General features: G+C 33.2%; 2 protein-coding genes and 1 long non-coding RNA gene across 3 annotated transcripts; 2 read left to right on the top strand and 1 right to left on the bottom strand.

Moving 5' to 3' along the window:
- Positions 1–9322: 9322 nt before the first annotated feature.
- LOC108214055 (GDSL esterase/lipase At1g71250) lies at positions 9323–11315 on the top strand. The gene is made up of 5 exons (XM_017385837.1): positions 9323–9638; positions 10009–10136; positions 10324–10566; positions 10666–10921; positions 10996–11315. Exons 1-5 carry the CDS (start codon positions 9359–9361, stop codon positions 11220–11222), a joined length of 1134 nt encoding a protein of 377 aa, XP_017241326.1. The 5' UTR covers positions 9323–9358; the 3' UTR covers positions 11223–11315.
- Positions 11316–16221: 4906 nt separating this feature from the next.
- Positions 16222–17604, bottom strand: LOC108213897 (uncharacterized). Its single transcript, XM_017385682.1, has 3 exons — positions 17217–17604; positions 16646–16929; positions 16222–16561 (listed from the first exon to the last, which is right to left on the bottom strand). The coding sequence occupies exons 1-3, from the start codon at positions 17583–17585 to the stop codon at positions 16399–16401; spliced, it is 816 nt and encodes a 271-aa protein (XP_017241171.1). The 5' UTR covers positions 17586–17604; the 3' UTR covers positions 16222–16398.
- Positions 17605–19815: 2211 nt separating this feature from the next.
- On the top strand, positions 19816–20365 carry LOC135151063 (uncharacterized). Its single transcript, XR_010289531.1, has 3 exons — positions 19816–19919; positions 20009–20049; positions 20157–20365. It is a non-coding gene; the product is annotated as an uncharacterized LOC135151063 (long non-coding RNA).
- Positions 20366–21669: the final 1304 nt, after the last annotated feature.

Raw genomic sequence — 21669 nt, 5'->3', positions numbered from 1 at the left:
ACAACCGAACCAAATAAAATTATATATATATATATATATGTGTGTGTGTGTGTGTGTGTGTGTGTGACATTATATTATATAACAATAATAATAATATCTTAATTTAGTTTTGTAAATTGTATTATAATTTTTTCTACATGGCCCAAGTTTATTTGTAACCAAGCTCATAATTACTCATTTACTTGTTAGTAGTCCACTGCCTTTGGGCTTTGCAGACTCGGAGTTGGTCTATTACATATACAGAGTCTCAAAAATTTCTTAGTCGACTGCTTTCTACTTAATTAGCTATTCTGTTCTCTCTCGATTGCTCGAGCTGCTGACCTGCTGCTGTCATTCTGTGCAAACTAAATATATATGTTGAATGGAGCACACCGGAGACACTTTAAAAGTCACAAACGAAGAAAGTTTAGAAACTACAAAAGAAGTATATACTTATACTCTTATATAGTTGTATCATTTATGTATCCATATATTTTTCTTATGTTATGTTGAGATTTAATTGTTGAATATTTATAATTTTTAGAATCCACTAAACCTAAAGGATGATAAAGATGTAACAAAGCGGAAAAAGAGAACTTCACAAGCATGTGAGCACTTTGATGGAATATCAACTAAGGTAGCGGGTGGGGAGAAGTAAAAATGCAAGTACTTTACAACTATAATCTCTTGTAACGCACAAGCAAATGGTACGTCTTATATGATGGGTCATCTAAAGCATAGTTGTCCTCGATCTCCTTTACGTGTTGGTTTAGATAAAAATTAAAGAATTATGAACTTTTCAAAATTATCCAAGGAAGAGAGGGAGAAGGTTGGTAAGAGTCATAAAATTGAAGCCTCCACTTCTAATTAAGAAAGATTGAGAAAAAAAATTGCATTGATGTGCATTAAAGATAACATGTCCTTTAGTATTGTGCAACATGAGGGGTTTGTTGAATTAATGAATACCGTCCAAATTCATATTTATTTGGGACAAATACTTTTCTTAAAGGTATTAATGAAATAAGTTGGATTAGTATTTTTTTATTAAAGAAGATTTTAAATATGATATATATATATATATATATATATTGAAATGTCCTCACTTAGTTATATCTAAAAATCATACTTAATAAATAAAATATATATTAACTACCTTTGATATGCATAATGGTAATAAATAATAACTAATATATTATTAGTATTGATAAATATTTATATATTAATATGTATTATGTTATTATCGTCGTATATAGATATTATTGAATAAAGAAAAATTCCAAATAGTTACCATTTCAATCAAATGGGCTTCAATGTCATATTTTGAAAAAATTGCCAACTATCACTTTAACACCCGACTTAAAGTTGCGTTTTTAACTAAAAACACGACTTGAAGTTGCGTTTTCAACAGAAAACACGATTTAAAATTTCTTTTTGTTAACACAACACGAAGTTGCCAAGGAAGACCATACCATTAGCGGAAGGGTGGTTTTGCATTGAAACGGTGCAACGCCCATTCCAGACCTGCAATCTTTTAGGGCAACACTTGCTGATAGACACGAGACCAGCACGCGACCATAAGGATATTCTGCTTACAATAGCAATACTCAAGAAAAAGACAATGGGCTGATATGGGCTTGACTAATGATATTGGGCTGCTTGAATGGACAATGCTGCGTTGGGTGTAACAAAGCCCACCCCCCCTCCTACCTCAGGCGTTGAAATCAGGGTAGCGAGCCTCTGCGTCAACCCAAGTTGCATCTTCTGTTGGAAGGCCCACCCACTTGACAAGCAGGACCATTTCACGGGTATGTTCTTGCGTTTGGAAAGGCCTCTGTCCAGAATCTTCTCCGGAGTCCAAAACATCAGAACGTCCTAATTCGTTCTTCCGAGAGAGGTTCTGAAAGAATGATTTCCCCGCAGGAGTTGACCGGGGAGGGAAGACGTTTCAAATTGACAGTTGGAACCAATTTTTCTGAAAATGACAATACAACTTTTATTGATAAATAGTGACACTTGAGTTCAACACCCTATTGAATAAGGATATATCTATATCCCGAATTACTCTTAAAGTATCATATTCGAACTACAAATTATATATCCCATTTGTCTTGTTATAATCCTCATGAGCTTTTGAGTTCTTCAAAAGCGAGGCGCCTAACTTTGTTGAGCACACGATTTTTATGATGTGAACAAGGACATGCTTGTAACCTGCATCGAGGACTATGCCTTATATAATGAACGAGGTCTGTTAAAATATGACAGTTCGTATCTTTAGTTCTAGATCAAGCTCAAAAGAAATAAGGTCCATTTGAGTGAGAGATCAAACTCAAAAGAGATGATTCCCATTCGAGGGTGAGGTCAACCATATGGAGAGTCTTAGCTGACGCGAGAGAGGCCAACCAGATGGAGAGTCTTAATTAAGGGAGGTTTAAGCTGAGGAAAAAACCTAACTTACACAAAAGCTTGTTGATTAGATGGATAGGTTTAGAATTACCAGAGATATGGATAGGCTTAGCTGAATAAGACTATAAGAGGTTTATATCTAAGGATGAGACTGACTCCAAGAGATGCCAACACACAATTGGGGCACGGCTTAAGTCTGTTTGTCTTGGTTTAAGCATTTTCAAGTTTAATCTGAAAAATATTTGTTTGTGTAATAAGTCAGAAACCAACTTAAATCTAGAAAGAAGTCAAAAATTGACGTAAAGCCATAAGTTAGTTTGAGTTACTTTTTTCACTAAATTAATTTTTTGAAAATTTTTTTATATAAAAATTACTCATAAAAATTAAACTATTCAATAAAACACTTTTATTTCTATTATTATATTTTAAATAACTCATAAGCCATTAAAAATTTAAAATTATTTATTTATTTTTTTAAAATCCCAGCTCATCACATAACGCATGTTAAATATCACCAAAAATGTCATTAAACTCGTTCTCATCAGATCCAACTCTAGATAAACCCAATCATAACTAAACAAAAACATAACAAAACACTGCAAAAAGAGAGACAAAACACAAACTCCAAGAGAAGAGACGCACAAACACCCAAAAGATTGTGTTTTTATTAAGAGGAAATTAACGAGAGTAAAAGATGACGAAGGGGTTGGGGCTTTTCGCCAGAGAAAACCAGTGAAAGTCCCTCGATTTACTTGAAAATGATGTTTTAAGTAAACATGATTTAGTTAATAAAACTTTTGCAAATAGCCTTGCTAAATTTTCCTTTTTATTTAAAATCATTATTTCGATTCTTTAATTGCCAAACACTCACTCATTTTTGCAACAGCATATTACGTGTTATACAAACAGCAATGCTGGAAGACAGTAAATTAAGACGATTAAACAATTGTCAACTATGAATCTCATAAGTGTCTTGCCGTGTACTAGGAAGTGTTTTGTCACTGACCCATTTTTTTTTTGGTCATAGTTTTCGATTAAACTCGTGGGCTCTTTCCAAAGGATCTCGATCTACTCATCAGCATCTGCAAGAACATTTTTAAAGCAATGATCATATTTGAAAACGACTTATTTTGGGTGAATTAACTCCACAAAATTAAGGTGTACTTTTTCTTATTTACTGTCTTAATTGTTTATGTGATCCGTTCATATCTGTTGAAATTCATTCTCATTTTCAAAAAAAAAAAAACTTGTAGTGACCGGAGTATTTGACAATTAAAGCTATTATAACATCGGTTTTTCTATGATGCGCTGAGGGCACTTGCAAATCACCAAATTTAATAAATTTAATTCATTTTAGTTGGCTACTATTTATTAATAATGGAGCCCCTCTTGCATATATAAACCCTCCACCGATTAAAACAAGTTAAATATATCTTAACATGTGCTCGTTGACACATGGTAGCCAAACCTTTGCAACATCACGCATATTGAACTATGTATAAGTGATTCATTTGGTATGAAATATTATGAAAATTAATAACGTGTTGATGATAAAATGATATGATAATAATGTTTTAATTAATTAATAATGTTAATAATAAATAAAATTTCTCGTACTCAATATTATTAAGTTATCGAACTTTTAATATATATTTCAGACCGTTCTGCTTAACTTAAAAAAAATGATTTATTTGTTAAAATAAAAAATAAGATTATAAATGATAGATGAACTTAAGTTATAAGTTATTAAAAGTGTTTTTTCGCCTAAAATCCAAAAAAAGCATTTGTGCTTCCTTTGCTGAACGCTACATAAGAATAAAAGTAACTTAAAAGGCTAAAAAAAAGCGTAGAAACCGGTGTCAGGCTCTCCATGTTTAACCAAATCTGGTAGTAAGAACTAAGAAGCCATGGATATAAATGAATTTTTTTTTAAAGTTTTCATATCCTTCACGGCTTACGCGGTTCTTAATTTTCTCTTTTTTAAAGTTAATTTTCAGCAGGCAGTGGAAAGTGGAGTAGTCCACTGACCGCTGCATGTATATCTCTGCGACTCTGCCTCCTCCATGCACTTGATAAATGCCTCTCTTGGAATTAGGAAACAGAGAATTGTATTCGTAGTACTATTAGGTAGAAGTTGGTAGCTGAGGGGATGAGTAGAGTAGAGTATTATCTGAAGAGTGCAATGAGAATGGACAGGCAGTAGTAAAAACAATCTCTGCACTATCTTCTATGCACACCATGTATATGCAACTGTCCGTAAATTAATGTACCCATAGTTGACCTAGCTTCTGATCTTAAGCGAAGGCTCCTTTTGAAGCACTAGATTTGGATAAAAGGAAAAACAAAAAATAGGTTTAAGTTAATTTTTATTTTTAAGAAAACTTATAATCGGAAAGCTGTACTGCAAATTCATTGAAGGTTTAATCAAGGTGTTTTTTATGATTAAATTTATGTGCGATGTCACGTATTGGAAAAGAAAAAACATTCTTAAATCTTGAATCCTGGTGAAAAGATGATAAATATCTTAAAATTTTTATAATTAAAGATTACTCCTTCCATCCTTTTTTAGTTGTCACATTTATAAAAAACACATATATTAAGAAAAATTAAATATCGAAAGTTGTTTACATGTATGCCATTATTTATTGTATAAGTGCTAAGTCATAAGTGTATATATGATGGTAAAGTCAAATATTGGAACTAACAATCAAGGGAAAAATATGGAAAAATATGCATTGGAACAAGAATATTTTTTGTATAAATGCTAAGTCATAAGTGTATATATGACGGTAAAATCAAATATTAAAACTAGTAACAATCAAGGGAAAAATATAGAAAAATATGCATTGGAACAAGAATGAGGTACAAACATTAATATTTTTTGTGACAACTTAAAAAAGCAGAAGTATACAAGGGTTAAGTTCTATGGTTATGATTATTTATGTAATATAAAGTCCATAACGAAATCAAAAGAATTCATAATTAATATCAAATATTAGTTATCAAACTTTTTTAGTATGTGCCCATGAACACACAATAAACGCTCTACTTCCTATGTCCCTAAATATTTTTCTCATTTGTCTAATATTTTTGATTTTACATTAGTATTAAATATAAAACCTTCACTGTATTAAAGTACTCATAAATACGAATCCAACAAGATCACTCATGACTATATTTTATCTTATAGATTAGACGCAAATTAGTAATTTGTCTCGTGTTACGAACAGTGCCGACATTTCAAACGGGAAACGTTTTCAGAGACGGAAGGAGTAACTTTTATGAGTTTGATGAAATTTTATTGGTCTTCCAATCACAAATATGGATGGATCCGCCTGCATTCACACCAATTTCAATAAAAATCCACTAAACTCATCAATTTGATGTTTATTATGTGCCCTTTGACACAAATTAGAAAGACCTGGAGTGTGATCATGCAGGTTTGAGTATGTAATGTATTTTATCTACAATTCGATCACTTGCTACTTGTCCAGTTAGTTTTGACTTTTTTATAAAATATAAAAAAAAGAAAATTTTATTAAGATATTAGAATTACAAAATTATATATTAATTATATGATTAATATAGATGAATGATATGCATTAATATATTTATTGTGTTGTTATGTTCATACTAGATGACCTTTAGCTTTTCGTATGACTAACTTAATTATTAGCAATCTTCCCGTCTCTATTTTTTAAACTTACATTCTACTGGCCTATATAAAGTTTTCTTATATTTTGTTTAAAGAGATAGAAATAAGAAGATGTTCTTCCTCCTTATTAATTAGCTCTATCTCAAAATCTCTTATATATTATATATAACATATTATCAACACGAGCACCAAAGCTAGATAGTACTATTTCAATTAATTAATAACACTATTCATAAGGCGTGGCAACCAAGCAAGCTTACATACTTGCACCTAAAGTGAAACTTACAGCCACTATTTGTAATACTGGTTACTATATGGACTAGTTGTTATGTTTTGATACTACTCACAATTTTGTCTCCTTAATTGTAGAGACAATCTTTAAAATATCGCATGTAATATAAATGTTATATATATAGCATAATCAATTTTATGATTCTAATACAATGATCACTGGTTGCTTTATTTTTATTTTATTCATTTATATAATCGCATGCGCGCGTGAAAATGTGTTTGTAGAATATATTGTCCTGAGAATCATTATATTGATATATTATGTGGTACATGTGCATTTGTTGTTACAAGCCTTATATAGGCTAGCAGAATGTATGTTACAAGAAAATAGAGAGCTAAAAGTTGCTAATAATTAAGGTAGTCATATGAAAGGCTAAAGTTCATCTAGTATTACATAACACTCCTCTTTAGATGACTCATAAAACACCATGCCTTATTAAAACCTTACTAAGAAAAACCTTGTGGGAAAAACGCTAGTGAAGAAAAAAGAGTACATGTTTAATAAAACAAAGAATGCATTATATCTCCCCCTCATTATAACATGACTATGAAAATCAACATAGATCTCGAAATTTACGCATTCCACTCTTATATACCAACTTCTCGAATAAAGATGTAGGAAGTGCTTTTGTGAACAAGTCTGCTGGATTTTCACATGATCGAATTTGACAAACATCAATTTCACCTCTTTGTTGAGTTCATGGGTAAAGAAGAACTTTGAATCAATGTGCTTTGTATTATCACCTTCAATGTAACCTTCTCGAATATGAGTGATGCATGCTTCATTATCCTCAAATAAAATAGTAGGCCTTCCTTTATTGACTAAAAGACCACATGATTCTCGGATATGATGGACCAAAGACCTTAGCCACATGCATTCCCGACTAGTTTGATGTGGTACCAATTTAATTCAGCATGATTCGAATAAGTTGATGCAAGAGTCTAATTTGTAGATTGCCAAAATATTGTGGTATCAAAATATGTGAATACATAAGCCGTTTGAGATCTATACCTTTGTGGGGATTAGATCGATATTCAGTATATATCTGCATAACCAACTAATTTCATTTATGAGTCTTTAGAATAAATTAAACAAACCCATATCCATTATTCCTCAAAGAAATTTAAATATCTGTTTCACACATGTCCAATGTCTTTGAGTTGGAATAGAACTATGTCTTACCAACAAATTAACTGAAAATGCGATATCAGGACGTACGTGTACAATTGGCAAGATACATTAGCACACCAATGGCACTAAGGTATGGTACTTTAGGACCAAGCAGTTCTTCTCACTTTTCTCTTGGGCGGAATTGATCTTTTTTCTTTTCAAGTGAGGGAACAATATGTGTACTATCAAGATGTGTTATCCATACAAATCGCTTAAGGATCTTTTGAATATACGATGTCAGGTGGACAAAAATTTCCTTTGGATAGATGTTCTACTTGAAAATCAAGGCATAGTCTGGTTCTTCCCAAGTCTTTCATTTCAAATTCTTCCTATAAGTATGCAACCGTCTTATCAAGTTCAACACAGGAGTTCCAATGATGTTTAAATTATTAACATAAACTGCAATTGTGAATCTTTCTTTTCTCCTCTTAATAAAAGCATATGGACAAATGACATTATTAACATATCCTTCTTTTAGGAGGTGCTCACTGAGACCATTATACCACATTCGGCCACATTGCTTTAACCATACAAGGATCTATCAACTTGATTGAGTATAATATTCAGGGTTTTTAATTACATGATTCAGGCATTTTCAATACTTCAGGGAAATAATAACTCCATACATAAACCCAGCTTTATAACAAATATTCCCGGACTAAAGGGTCAAAACATGATAAAGAATTTAAAAAGTTCCAAAAATTATTAACTTTATTGGTAACAAACCCGAAACCCGAAATTGAGCTTCCTTTTCTGCCCTCAAGTTTTGCCACCTTTTATATTTTTTTGTGTTGCTTCGCATATTTATATTAAAAGATACAATCAACTCGGATGTGTGGTTCTGATGTAATGATAAACAACACACAAGCGAGATCGACAATTATAGTTGACCAAGAAAATGTCATTTGACGTTATTTGAGATGCTCGGTGGTGACCCGTTCATCAAACAATCGACATTCTCAAAAGGCGAAGATAACAAGCTGCGATCGTGAAATTTGGAGATCAAAGGCACGACCGTGTGTGAAAGTGAAAGGGCAATAGTGACGAGAAAGGATGATGATGACGATGATTGTTTCAGTATCGGTGAGAGTATGTGAGACGGTTTTGGAAAGGAAGGGCGTTAACCGTGACGCTAATTGAGCGTTCGTGTCTTAATTGAAGGTTTAGTTTTTAAAAAAAATATATATATATAATTGAAGGTTTAGTTGTTCCATCTATGAGTGACCCTTATTGTGGGAATATTTTGAGTCAGTCAATAATTCAAGTACCTATGGGCTTGCCTTTTTGTTTTAAATTTGTTTATATTTTATTTATTTATTTATTCCGATGTTTGTTAACATTGTTCATTTAATTATGTTAATGTTTTCGATCATCTAATATTTCTAAAAAACAGAAGTACAACGGCACTAAACAGAATAGGAGCAAGATATATATGAATTGTACATAGTCTACTTGGTTCAAATCTTGAAATGCGAAAATAAATGAAGAAATCTTGGTAGATATCTAGTCCGCATTATGATTTATGCATTATATAGAACACCACACTATTTTGGGCAAAATGCCTGATCCTTCACATGTATTGTGCTGTATTCTTACATTATTGAAACAACTTTCTCCACTAAAACGAGGCCAAAGCAGCAGTCTTATATAAGACTTCCACAATGGACTGACTCATTTTTCATGTCCTAGATCATTAAAGTAAAAGAACATACTAAAAAAAGCAACTTTTCCAGGTTTCTTTTGTTTGCATGAGGCTTGGCCGTTTGGAATGGATAATCTCTGGATTATAAACAACTCACCTCTTATGGACTATAAATCTTCATATCTCATAACAACTATTCTTCATCTTCAAAAATTAAATGTCAAGAAGAAACCAGAAGATGATGGCGGATTACGACAGAGTTGTGGGGGTGGCCGTGCTCATGTTATTTCTGCAGTTGTCGATTAGTGTTGATTTAGTAGGAGCTTCACCACAGGTTTCAGCACTGTTTGTTTTCGGAGATTCGATTGTTGATACTGGCAATAACAATTTTCTGAATTCTATTGCCAAAGCTAATTACTGGCCTTATGGCTGTGATTCTCCGTCGAAGTTTCCTAATGGCAGATTCTGTAATGGCCAAACAGTCGTCGATTTCTTGGGTAATATTAACTTCTTTCATATGCAAAGCAAATTACTACAATCTAATATACCGAAAAATTCATTTGGTAGCTAAGTAATGTCAGATCAAATTACTGTCCTTGATCCACATGATGGAGCTGGTCTGCCCTCATTATGTGAATACATCTTTTGTTTTCGTCATGTTCATTATGCAGAAAGAAAATTTATTACCAAGTAATGTTACATAATTATCAGTACTAGTCAATCCACAAGTGCTAGTTAAATTTGCTACAAAAGGCTGAGTTATTAATTGCACTATCAGTACTATTTGTTGCAATACTTTTCACTTGTTCCAGATATAGTGATTCTGTAATTCGCGAACCAATTATATGTATAATGGATTTGATGCAGGAGGCATGCTGGGAATCCCAGCACCTCCGCCTTTCGCAGATCCAGCAACAACGGGTGCCAGACTTAGTGGAGGAGTCAGTTATGCCTCAGCAGCCGCAGGCATCCTAGACGACACTGGAAGACACTATGTAATATTACTCTATACTTTCTGATGTTTTTTTTTTAAAATTCAAAATTCATCAATATATACAAGGCACTGTCTTAATTTAGTCTCAGAAATTTTACAAGCAAAACCGCTAACTTCACCGATCATTTCAGTATAAGAATGCTATAAAGAAAATAATTTTGTGGGGGTGAAATGATATGTAAATGCAGGGCGATCGCTTCACATTGAGCCAACAAGTAGTGAATTTTGAGACGACCCTAGACCAGCTTCGGACTATGATGACTCCAGCCAACCTCACTCGATACCTTGCAAAATCTGTAGCAATCATGGTGTTCGGCAGTAATGACTACATCAATAATTACCTCATGCCCTCCCTGTATCCTTCCAGCTTTCAGTACAGCCCCTCTGACTTTGGCAACCTTCTTCTTAATCACTATGCGCGGCAAATTGTTGTAAGCAAAACCACTTGATTACTTATTCTCACTCTTAGAGCTAGTAGCATAGCTATGCAGTAGGTTTATTGCTATAAATTTCAAAATTGAAATGTGCAGGCACTTCAGAGTGTAGGGCTACGTAAATTCTTCCTGGCAGGAGTTCCGCCTCTTGGATGCATCCCTAGCCAATTGGCCACAGGCCGAGCTCCCCCAGGAAGGTGTTTGGATTATGTTAATCAGATGCTTGGTACGTTTAACGAGGGTCTTCGGTCATTAGCAGGCTCACTAAACAGAGACCACCCTGGTTCAGTTTTTGTCTATGGCAACACCTATGGTGTGGTCGGTGACATGCTGAATAATCCCCCTAGATTCGGTAATAATTATATTATGCTCTTGAATTTTTTGTTTGGTAATATGATTTCACTAAAAAAAACATGTGCAACACAGGATTTCGGGTGGTAAATGCGAGTTGTTGTGGATCAGGGCGAAATCAAGGACAGATAACTTGTATGCCTATGGAGGCTCCATGTTCCAACAGGAACTGGTATCTGTTTTGGGATGCCTATCATACTACCGAAGCTGCGAATTATGTGATGGCTTTTAGGGCTTATAGCGGTCCACCATCAGATTGCTTTCCTATAAATATCCAGCAAATGGCTTCAATAAACCTTTAACTTGTTCTTTCAGCCTGCTACTTCAAAACATCAGTATCCAAGTTTTATCTTGGATGAAACTGGAATATAAATAAACTTTTGTATTCGTCTCAACTACTGATCCATATTACTGAAGCTCCCCTTACATTAAGCATCAAAAACTTGCCATTGCTTGTCAAATAGTTTATTTTTACTCTGATGCAACGACTTTCATAAATTAATACTAGCATGATTAAGAAGTGAACATATTGTCTCACGGTTCCAACGCGGATAATAAGTGATAACGTACTAAACCACCATCTTCAGAATATTTTCTAAGATCCTCAGCCTTTCTTTGTTAGCTTTGTCCAGCATGTACTTGTATAGAAAATCTATCGTGCTCAGCTTGATTCCTCTGGCCTCCAAATACTTTCCGAACTCAACTTTCAAATTCTCGTTAAATTCACTGAAATCAGAAGATAGTTTCATGTCAGGACTGATGAATTATATTCTCCAGAAGTGAAATTTATATTCATATTAGACTGAATACCTCATATGGACTCCTGCATTACAGTCTCCGTCTTGAGGGTCTTTCGCTGCATAAACGGTGATTCCATTTGGGCGTGCACCACATTTCAACTCAACTTTCTTCGATTGGGAGTTGATAGAACTGACCACAACAGTTAGATCCATACTAAATGAGCAGGACTTTCTTTCATTGTAGCCGTAGTAGCGGCTCTCTCCAAATATAGTAGGATTCTCCACTGTGACCTCGACAAGTTCACCTTCATACTCCTGGCTTAAAACTATTGAACTACTCCCAGGATAATCCTCTTTAATGGTAAAGGGAAAATCAACCGGAATAGTCACATCCTGCAAATAAAAAGTTCAACATATCAAATGGTTTTATATGAAAAAGCAATTCAAAGTACTCCCCCGTCCGTCTTGTTTGACTTTTTATGGTCAAATTGACCAAATTTTGATTGATAATTTATAATTATTTTTAATTCATTTTTAAAATCAAAAATATACATTTCAAAGTAGAATAAATTCAGATTCTAGTAATATATTTTTCATAATTTTTTCTAATTATTTTATATATGTAAATTTCAATCAAAGTATTGTGAATTTGACCATAAAATGTTAAACAAGACAAATATATTGAGACCGAGGAGGGAGTGATGGAAAATCATACTGAGGCAGAGAGTGCCATGAAGTTGTTAGCGAGGCGTATCTCCCTTTGGATTCCTTTGAGCAGTTGTTCATTTTCCTTCGACTTATCATCATCGTCACCTTCTTTGTCGCTGTTGTTGCCATCGGTTTCAGAAAGGGCCTCATCGTTGCTATGGTCATCATCATTAGTACCGCGGCCATCATCACTGCTATTGCTATCGTTTTCATTACTTTGAGAATCATTACTGTGGTCATGATCGCCTTTATCTCTTTCAGACGAGTCATCATCCTTGCCTTTGTTAATCGACTGTGACTCGTCCATGCCTTGACCTAATTCATAACCTGGAGGCTTACCATATGATTTACGAAGCGATTCGAGTTCCCTTTGAAGTATTTGGACTTGTGATATAAGATTATTCACCACTGATTCATCCAAAGGCCTCTTGGCATGAAACTCATTAACCTCTGAACTCAAACAAGGAGAAGAACAAAACTGACGAAGCCAAGGCACCGACGCACCGGGAACAATCAGCTTCCCATGAACTTGGTTTCCACCGTTAATGACTCGAGATGCTGACCTACGAAGGATGAGAAACAGAGCCATTTTCTTAGGGTTGAAGAACAAACAAGACTCGTAGATAGATACATCTCCAAACAAAATGGTTACGTGAATTTATATACTACTGTAAACACTCCTAATGCAACTTAAACAAACCTTGGTAACCAAGTAACATCCAAATTTGTGTGATTATCAATTATCCTCTGATTAGTTATTACTTATCGCTTTCAATAAATGGAGATTATATTTAGGCAGAAAGGAACAAATCAATTCTGATTATGACTTATTAGTGCACTGTTAGATTACTTAATTAATACTCACTCCGTCCCTTTTTATTTGTCCACTGTGCAAAAAACATATATATTAAGAAGCATATAAATTTGTTTCCATACTTGCCCATATTTATTGCATAGATAAGTGAGAGCAAGTTATAAAGTCAAACATGGGAATAGGGCTGTAAAATGATCCGGGTGATCCCGGGTACCCCTCTGCTCAAGTACCGGATCATATTATTTTTAGCTTGTCCAGATTTGGGTCCGGGATCATTTTATTCGGATATAAACCGATCCCGGGTATTTGAGATTCGGATCTGAACCGGATATGATCCAGTATCGTATTTTCAATTTTTTAACCGGGTAGTTTATGATCCATCGAATATGAGCCGGATATGATCCACTAACATCATATCATTATTATTTCAGTTGTTCAAATAATTATCATTTAGTCTAAGTAAACATAATATTATAAAGTATAATAATTTTAAATTAAAACCTATAGTTATATATTGGTATATATCATTTATTAAATATATATATGAAGATAATAAGCATGATCGCATTTGATAAATCATATTTTATGAAGATATAAACTTAAATAAGATATTACAATTTTATAAAATGATGACTTTATTTGCAAATATGATGGTGTTATAATAAAATATGTATATGAGTTTAAATCGAATATGAACCGTGGATCATATTCGGTTATTCGGGTAGGATCATATCATGAAAAATTATATGAGACCGAATCTGAGCGGGTATAGGTGTGCTCGTATCCGGGATCATATATTATACGGGCTTAATTTTTCCGCCATATTTGGATCGTTTTCAAAACGGATATGAGACATGTATCATTTATTCGAGCCGGATATGAGCCGAGACACCGGATAGTCCGTATCAGTTTACAGCCCTACATGGGAATTTGAAGTGCAGGGTAAGATTAGGAAAAATCTTTAGAAATATGATTTGAAATTTTAAATGTGACAACTATTTACGGACAAATTTTTTTACAAAATGGACAACTAAAAAAGACGGAGGGAGTATTAATTTACTGTGGCAAAAATTTTAATCAATTTACTTTAATATTTCCTCTAATTTATAACTTTCCCTACATTTTTTCCTCTTTGTTGTCTCTCTCCTTTTTATTCTCTCTTTGTTGTCTGTTTTTTTATATATTAAGATTAAGATTCCTGTTTTTTTTAACAAAACTAAAGATTCCTGTTAGAAAAATATATGCGTGTCAAACTCTTCCCCTAGGTAAGAGTTTATTAAATATGAGGAATCTTAATTTTTGTTAAGATTTTTGTAACTGAATACAACTACATGCAATCATATATGCAACTAAATTCCTGATTTCAAGTTCTATTTTTCAAATGTCATTTTCGACCTCATATTTGGAATCGATCGATTCCAAATATGAGGTCGAAAATGACATTTGAAAACTCAAAGATTCCAAATATGAGGTCGAAAATGACATTTGAAAACCGAAACTCGAAATCAGGAATTCAGTTGCATATGTGGTTGCATATGCAATCACCGTATTTTTGAAAATATTTTAGAGAATGTAGTATTTTTGAAAATAAGATTGAAAAAAATTGTATTTTTGAAAATAAAATTGAAAACTTGGTTATGAATAAAAAAAGCCTTTTATTTTAGTCGTGCGGATATACGACGGCTTAGTTTTCGTGAGATCGATTAAAACAATTTTTATTGTGTCTCCATTGTAGGGGGATGTTTCCTTTATTAAAAGAATCAGCCACAATAGTGTTCATATTAAAAGGCTTAATACAAAGTAACATTACTATCCCACAATTAATTTTTGTGTTGCGTAATATTGAGAGACAAACTATGTGGGTGTTTGTTTGAGACTTTTAAGTCCAGCTTCTGGATTATAAGTTATAAGCACTTATTCGTACCGTTTGTGTAATAAGTCAAAAAGCACTTATAAAAAGCTAGGAATGCTAGCTTTTGTTTCAGTACTTCTACTTATTTACCAAACACTTTAATCACTTATAAGTCTTATCCTGCTTCTAACTTCTATTCCACTTATTTATTTTAAGCAAGAATCACTTATTTTAAACTCACCCAAACGGCCCCTAAATGGGTGTTTGGGAGTCCTTGCTTCTTGCTTATTTTGACAAAAAACCAACTTCTGCATTTTGGTGACCGTTTGGAAAAGAACATGAGAGGGCTTATTCTTGGTTAAAGTTGAAGAAAAAAAGAATTTACATTCCCTATCTTTTTTTTCTCGTACTTCTCTTTTCACTTCTTTGTGGTCATTTATATCGTTTTATATTTTAAATTAATTTGTCAAGTGTCTATTTAATATTAATAATTCACATTATAATAAATCAAATTATCTTTTTGAAAAAACAGTCTTATAAATTAAAAAAGCGAACCAATAAATTATGTATTAGCTAAACACTTAACTAACTTATAATTCCGAATTTACTTATCACTTATAATCAACTTCTCCACTTTAAGCAATAAGGGGTGAGGTATCATTTCTGATATCATGTGTTTGGTTGAGTGCTGGAATGAATATGATTGAATTAAGATATGTTATGAACTATTAATTATAATTAATTTAAAATATTATTAAATTAATACTTATATATATTTTGAGTTATAAATTTATTTTGTATTAATAATTTACATGAAATAATATAAATATAGATGAAAATAAAAGAAAAATATTTGATTCCTGAAACCCATGTCTCGTACCCACCTCCCTCTTTGGGTATAAAAATCTCATACTTTATGGGTATGAGGAATGGGTTTGATGGAATAAATTTTGCAACCAAATACCAGGTAGGTATGAGTTTATAATGAACAAAACCCATACCAAAGCTCAAACCAAACGACCCCTAAGTAACTTCTTTTAAGCTAAGGCAAATACCCCTAAATATATTCTGTACTTGAAAGCCTTGCCAAGTTTTAGGTGGTAGAAAAAAAAGCTACTCTATCCATCTCATATTAATATTTCATTGACACAAATCACAGAAATTTCATACGTTGTTATTGTCGTGTATTGATTTTTTCTTAATAAACAAGACTATTAAAATGAGAAGGTGGGAGTAATTAATCAAAGACAAGGAGAGAAAGTGTAATGCATATTCAGTGCTTCAATGAAGAAACCATCAGAACCATAAACTAGTTTTAACTGAAGAAAATAAGCCTGTGCTTAATCGTCCTTGACCGGGCCAAGTTATGCGTCCTCTACAAACTTCTTAAATTTCCCCAAGCCCCTCATGTTCTCTCTTTTCATCTTGTCCACCATGTATTCATGAAGCATATCTGATGTGTCGTCGTCAATTCCCCGAGTGACCAAATACATGTAGAATTCCGTTTGCAGACCCAATGGCAATCGTCTGAAATGCAGAAGAGTTTTAGAGAACAAATGTCAGCGAATAATACATGAAATACAGCCACTGAGGAATGACACTGATACTTACTCAAAAATGACTCCTTCGCAATTAGGTCCGTCGCTAGGGTCCTTGATTTTATCAATTATCAGCTGGCCATTCGTTGCAGTACAGTGAAACTCGGATACTATACTGCTGAAAATCCGAGAGAAACTAACTTTGACGATTACTTTCAATTCGTACTCATCATCACAGTAACATGGGGAGAATACTTCGATCTTGATAGTTTCTTTCTTATAAGCCTTTTTCAGTGTGACTTTGGCCACGCCAGGTTTATCACATTCAACTTCGAATCCACCAGGAAGAATGTCAGCCTGAACTTGGAAAAAGATATAAACTATAAATCTCAAAGGAGGAATTCAAAAAGGATTTAGTAAGAACTTATTTTAAAAAAAGTCACTGAAGCAGTAGTATTATGTTGTTTAATAAATATTTTGTGATTTAACCACAAATTTAGAGGGGTCACATGCAAGTTGTATAAACGGTAGCATAGATAGTATGATCAAATATAGAATTATAAAACTTTACGGACTAGGTTTATCCTCGAATTTTATAAATCAAAAAAAAAAAAAATCTTTAAAATCCCAATTCAATAACTGACCCGGCTGCTAGTCTCATCTTTCGACATCGCCAATTCAATTTGTTTGAGTAGAGGATGTTTCTCCTTGACAACCACAGTTTTTTCTTCCCGAGGAGACTCCCTGCTCTCCTCCTTCGCTTTTCGAAGAAACTCGATTTCTTCCCTCATGGAACCGAGTTGTGAGAGTATGTCACTGACGAGTTTATCCTTATCAACTGCAGGCTGCTGGTTAATGTTACTGACATTGTTGACATCACAAGAGAACTGACGAAGCGAAGATATCGCAGTAGGAACAAGCAAGTATCTGCGCTTAGCAGCATTGGAGAACAAATGAGTTGCGCTAACAAGACACTTAGCAGATCGGCCAAGGAGGAGGGTTGCTGCGGCCATGGGAGAAGAGTAATGCAAATGGTTGCTAAGTAATGAAATACGGATAGGGATGGATTTCAGGGGTTTATATATTACTGTAGGAGTGATTTAGTAGAACTTGGTGACCAAGTAATTTAAAAATGTTTAAGATTGACTCCTTATACTTATCTCTAATCACTCTCATTTATCCTTTTAAAAGTTGAATAGTTGCATAATATTGCTTGATTTTATGGTATTTTTTTGGTCAAATTATTTCTCAACCTGTTTTTTAGGAATACGGATCTTCTGCTCAAAAATAAAATCAATATGAATAATAGACCCGCGGCTGTACAAATATGTAGACTAATTAATTTAATCAAATCATCATTTGAAAATAGTACTTTTTATATTTTTGGAATCTTTGGTTTATGAAATACTATTTATTATGGAATTTTTCATATATATAGGACCTTTTTTATTTCAGCTTTCCAGTTATCATCAAAACTTCTTCCAATTTTTTCGCAAAGACACGTACTCCCTCTGTTTTTTTTATATGACGCTTTGACTTTTGGCACACACTTTTAAGTGCTTTGACCGGGTAGTTAAAAATATTATTTTTTAAAATTTCTTTTTCTGAATAATAATATATGATCAAAACTTTTATTCAGAAAAAAAAAAATTTAAAAATAATATTTTTAACTACCCGGTCAAAGCACCTAAAAGTGTGTGCCAAAAGTCAAAGCGTCATATAAAAAAAAACAGAGGGAGTATCATCTATATAATCACTAATCATACTCCCTCCGTCCCCCTGAGTAGTATACATCGGGGGACGGGGACGCGGCACGGACTTTAATACTCCTGTAAAATGTAGTTGTGTAATTTATTTTTAAAATTTTGTTTTTCTGAATTAAAATTTGGATGTTATATTTTTATTCAGAAAAAGAAAATCTCAAAAATAAGTTACGGAACTATATTTTATAAGAGCATTGAAATGCGTATCGAGCAGTTTAAAAGAAACGTATACAATTAAATGGGAGAGGGATTATTAACCTGACAAGTACAATCCGGTGAAACACTGAGTATAAAAGTAAAAATTTAGCAAAGCTAAAAAAACATTTTAGTAAAAAACAGCTATAGAACAACACTTCAATTAGAATTTAGAAAATCAAGTAGTGGATCCTGCAAACGAACTCTTTCACAAACATACATACTAAGGGCCGTTTGGTTGGGCTTAAAATAAGTGCTTCTTGCTTAAAATAAATAAGTGGAGTAGAAGTTAGAAGCAAGTTAAGACTTATAAGTGATTAAAGTGTTTGGTAAATAAGTAAAAGCCCTGAGACAAAAGCTAGCATTCCTAACTTTTTATAAGTGCTTCTTGACTTTTTACACAAACGGTACGAAATAAGTGCTTCTAACTTATAAACTGAGAAGCTGGCTTAAAAGGTGTTGCCAAACAGTCCCTAAATATCACTAAATACAAATGATGGATGGTTTTAAGAAGAATATGGCTTTTTTTTTAGTTGTTTGAGGATAATGTCCCCAAACTATTTATTGCTAATGATGCGACTTAATAACATAAAAAATTATGGATATGACCCTTTATTTTAAAGTTAGAGGATACTTTCTCGAAAATGTGTATAACAAAACATTGTGATTAAGAAATTAGGGGATGCAAACTAGATTAAACTCTAAAAATTACTATGCAAAGACAAAATTACTTCACCGACTCTATCCAACCAAATTAGAGGAGTTCACAATTTGGCTCTATTAATTGCTTGAAGCGGATATATCATATTTTTATCGGTGCATCAGCTTCTACCAACGAAAATAGAATTTGAAAATAGATGACTCGTTTGTACGTTACCCCAATAATCTCGTAAAAATTGGACTCAAGTTAGACAATAAAATTTCAGGACTAGTTTTTCAGAGTGAGTCTGATTTGATCTCATGAACAGATATTGGAACTGTTAATTTTTCTTCAATCATGGCGAGCGCGTCCCTTCTCCGAACTGTTATATAAGAAATATTGATGACCAGAATAGATATTGAAGTTTTAAATTAGAGTGATTGACACTTTGCACCCCTTATGTTTAGGCGCTTTTTCGATTTGGTCTCAAACAATTTTTTTTGGCAGTATGCACCCTAAAATTTGAAAAGCGCTTCGCTTTGCACCCCTTTGACCACTCTCCGTTAATTGACCGTTAAAATTAACAGATTTTAGGTTTTCACTTTGCACCCCACAATTTTAATTTTTTTCATGAGTATTTACCAATTTGCAGCTCAGTAACTATTCCTCCTTCGAGGGAGTTCTATACTGCAAACCTCATTTTGATCAATTGTTCAAGATGAGTGGCAGCTTGGATAAGAGTTTCGAAGGTATTTTTTCACTTTCTTGTTACATGTTAGCATGTAATCCATTTAGCTTGATGTATCTTACGCTCATTTACCCCCTTGGATTTCACTAGGCACTCCAAAAACGACCAGAGTGAACAGATCTTCTGAACAGGTAGTCGAACTTCCAAGTCACCTCTCCAACACATTTTTAAATTGGTTTGCATGCATTTCAAAAATGTATCGATGTTTCCATTATTGATTACATTACACAATTCTCAGGGCCATAACAACAACAAAGTCTCGAGTATGTTTGGTGAGACTCAAGAAAAGTGTGTTGCTTGCAAGAAAACTGTTTACTCTTTAGAACAGGTATGAGTTTATATGTGATCAAAGAATTTTAAGCTCATAGTGGCTCATTATTTTTGGCTGTAAAATAATAGTTGGGAGCTCGGGAGTCTGAGCTCTTATACCATGTAAAGTGACTAATTCTCCTAAAAACCTACTGGAAAAAAAAAAATTCTCCTAAAAACCTCAAAGTGTTAGGAGGCGGCTTACCAGGATCATATTGTTATTCTAACGGTATTTCACGTCTAAACAAATAATTTTGCACTATTCACTTGCACATCGACAGTTCATTTTTTATGTTTGCAATATAATGTAATTCCTCTTGAAGATGCTGATGGCTGTTACTTCAGGTGGCCGTTGATGGCACTTGCACATCCGAAGTTTCCTTCAAACTTGAAGTATTTGCACATTTTAAACTTTTTACATGATTATAAAAGTCAAAATTCACCCTTTCTGAATGCCAAATTGTCCTGTATTAATGTTCTATATAGATTTCAGAATATAAGAGTCTTCAGGAAAATATTTTTTTTGAAAAAAAATATTTCAAAATAATCATGAAAATAAATTAAAATTGTAGGGTGCAAAGTGAAAACCTAAAATCTGTTAACTTTAACAGTCAATTAACGGAGAGTGATCAAAAGGGTGCAAAGCGAAACGCTTTTCAAACTTTAGGGTGCATACTGCCAGAAAAAATTGTTTGAGACCAAATCGAAAAAGCGCCTAAACATAAGGGGTGCAAAGTGTCAATCACTCTTTAAATTACTATAATTTAATGTTTGATATTAAATTTGAGGAATGAATTAAAATATTATTGGCGTTGTTTGGTTCATGGGTATGTGAAAATAGGTATAGGGTTTGTCCAGTCCAAACTGATACCTGATATTTGGATGGAAAAAAATAAAATTTGAAACTCCTACCTTAAACCCCCGAAGTATGGGTTTTTGATACCTAAGTAGGGAGGTGAGTATGAGCCGGAGGTAGATGAATTCATTTTTGTTTTTTTTTGTCTTTATTAAGTAATGAAATATTAATTTTTGATACAAAACTGAATCAATGATGCAAAAATATATAGCACTCATAATTTTATTAATATTTTTAATTAATATAAATTAATAACTTAGTTTTTACAAAAATTATATATGTTGATTCCAACACTCAACCAAACACACATGATATTAGATATTATAACTCAAACCCATACCCGATATTCCAACCTCATACCACTTCTCGAACCAAACGACAACTCAAGTTGCTACAAGTGTTGGATTATTTTGGTCTTCGGTTCTCTACATTGTAATTTTTATTTTTTGAATTCAAAGATGAAAATTTATTACAAGTTCAAATCTTTGACCAGTAGCACATCGATAAGAAAAGAAGGTGTACAGAACCACTCTTCTCACGACCAGCCATAAAATTGGCTACTCTAGCTACAGTATAAGCTGCTAAA

This window comes from Daucus carota, chromosome 3, assembly GCF_001625215.2.
Source record: "Daucus carota subsp. sativus chromosome 3, DH1 v3.0, whole genome shotgun sequence".
In the NCBI taxonomy this organism is placed as follows: domain Eukaryota; kingdom Viridiplantae; phylum Streptophyta; class Magnoliopsida; order Apiales; family Apiaceae; genus Daucus; species Daucus carota.
Note: the sequence above shows the minus strand (reverse complement) of the source record. Positions and strands in the feature narration are given on the sequence as shown.

Excerpts from the sequence above, each read along its gene's own strand:
- LOC108214055 (XM_017385837.1), top strand. The coding sequence starts at position 9,359 with ATGTCAAGAAGAAACCAGAAGATGATGGCGGATTACGACAGAGTTGTG. Across the intron at positions 9,639-10,008 it reads AACAGTCGTCGATTTCTTGG|GAGGCATGCTGGGAATCCCA; the intron begins GTAATATTAACT and ends GATTTGATGCAG. Across the intron at positions 10,922-10,995 it reads GAATAATCCCCCTAGATTCG|GATTTCGGGTGGTAAATGCG; the intron begins GTAATAATTATA and ends TGTGCAACACAG.
- LOC108213897 (XM_017385682.1), bottom strand. The coding sequence starts at position 17,585 with ATGGCCGCAGCAACCCTCCTCCTTGGCCGATCTGCTAAGTGTCTTGTT. Across the intron at positions 16,930-17,216 it reads AAGATGAGACTAGCAGCCGG|GCTGACATTCTTCCTGGTGG; the intron begins GTCAGTTATTGA and ends TTCCAAGTTCAG. Across the intron at positions 16,562-16,645 it reads TGCGAAGGAGTCATTTTTGA|ACGATTGCCATTGGGTCTGC; the intron begins GTAAGTATCAGT and ends TCTGCATTTCAG.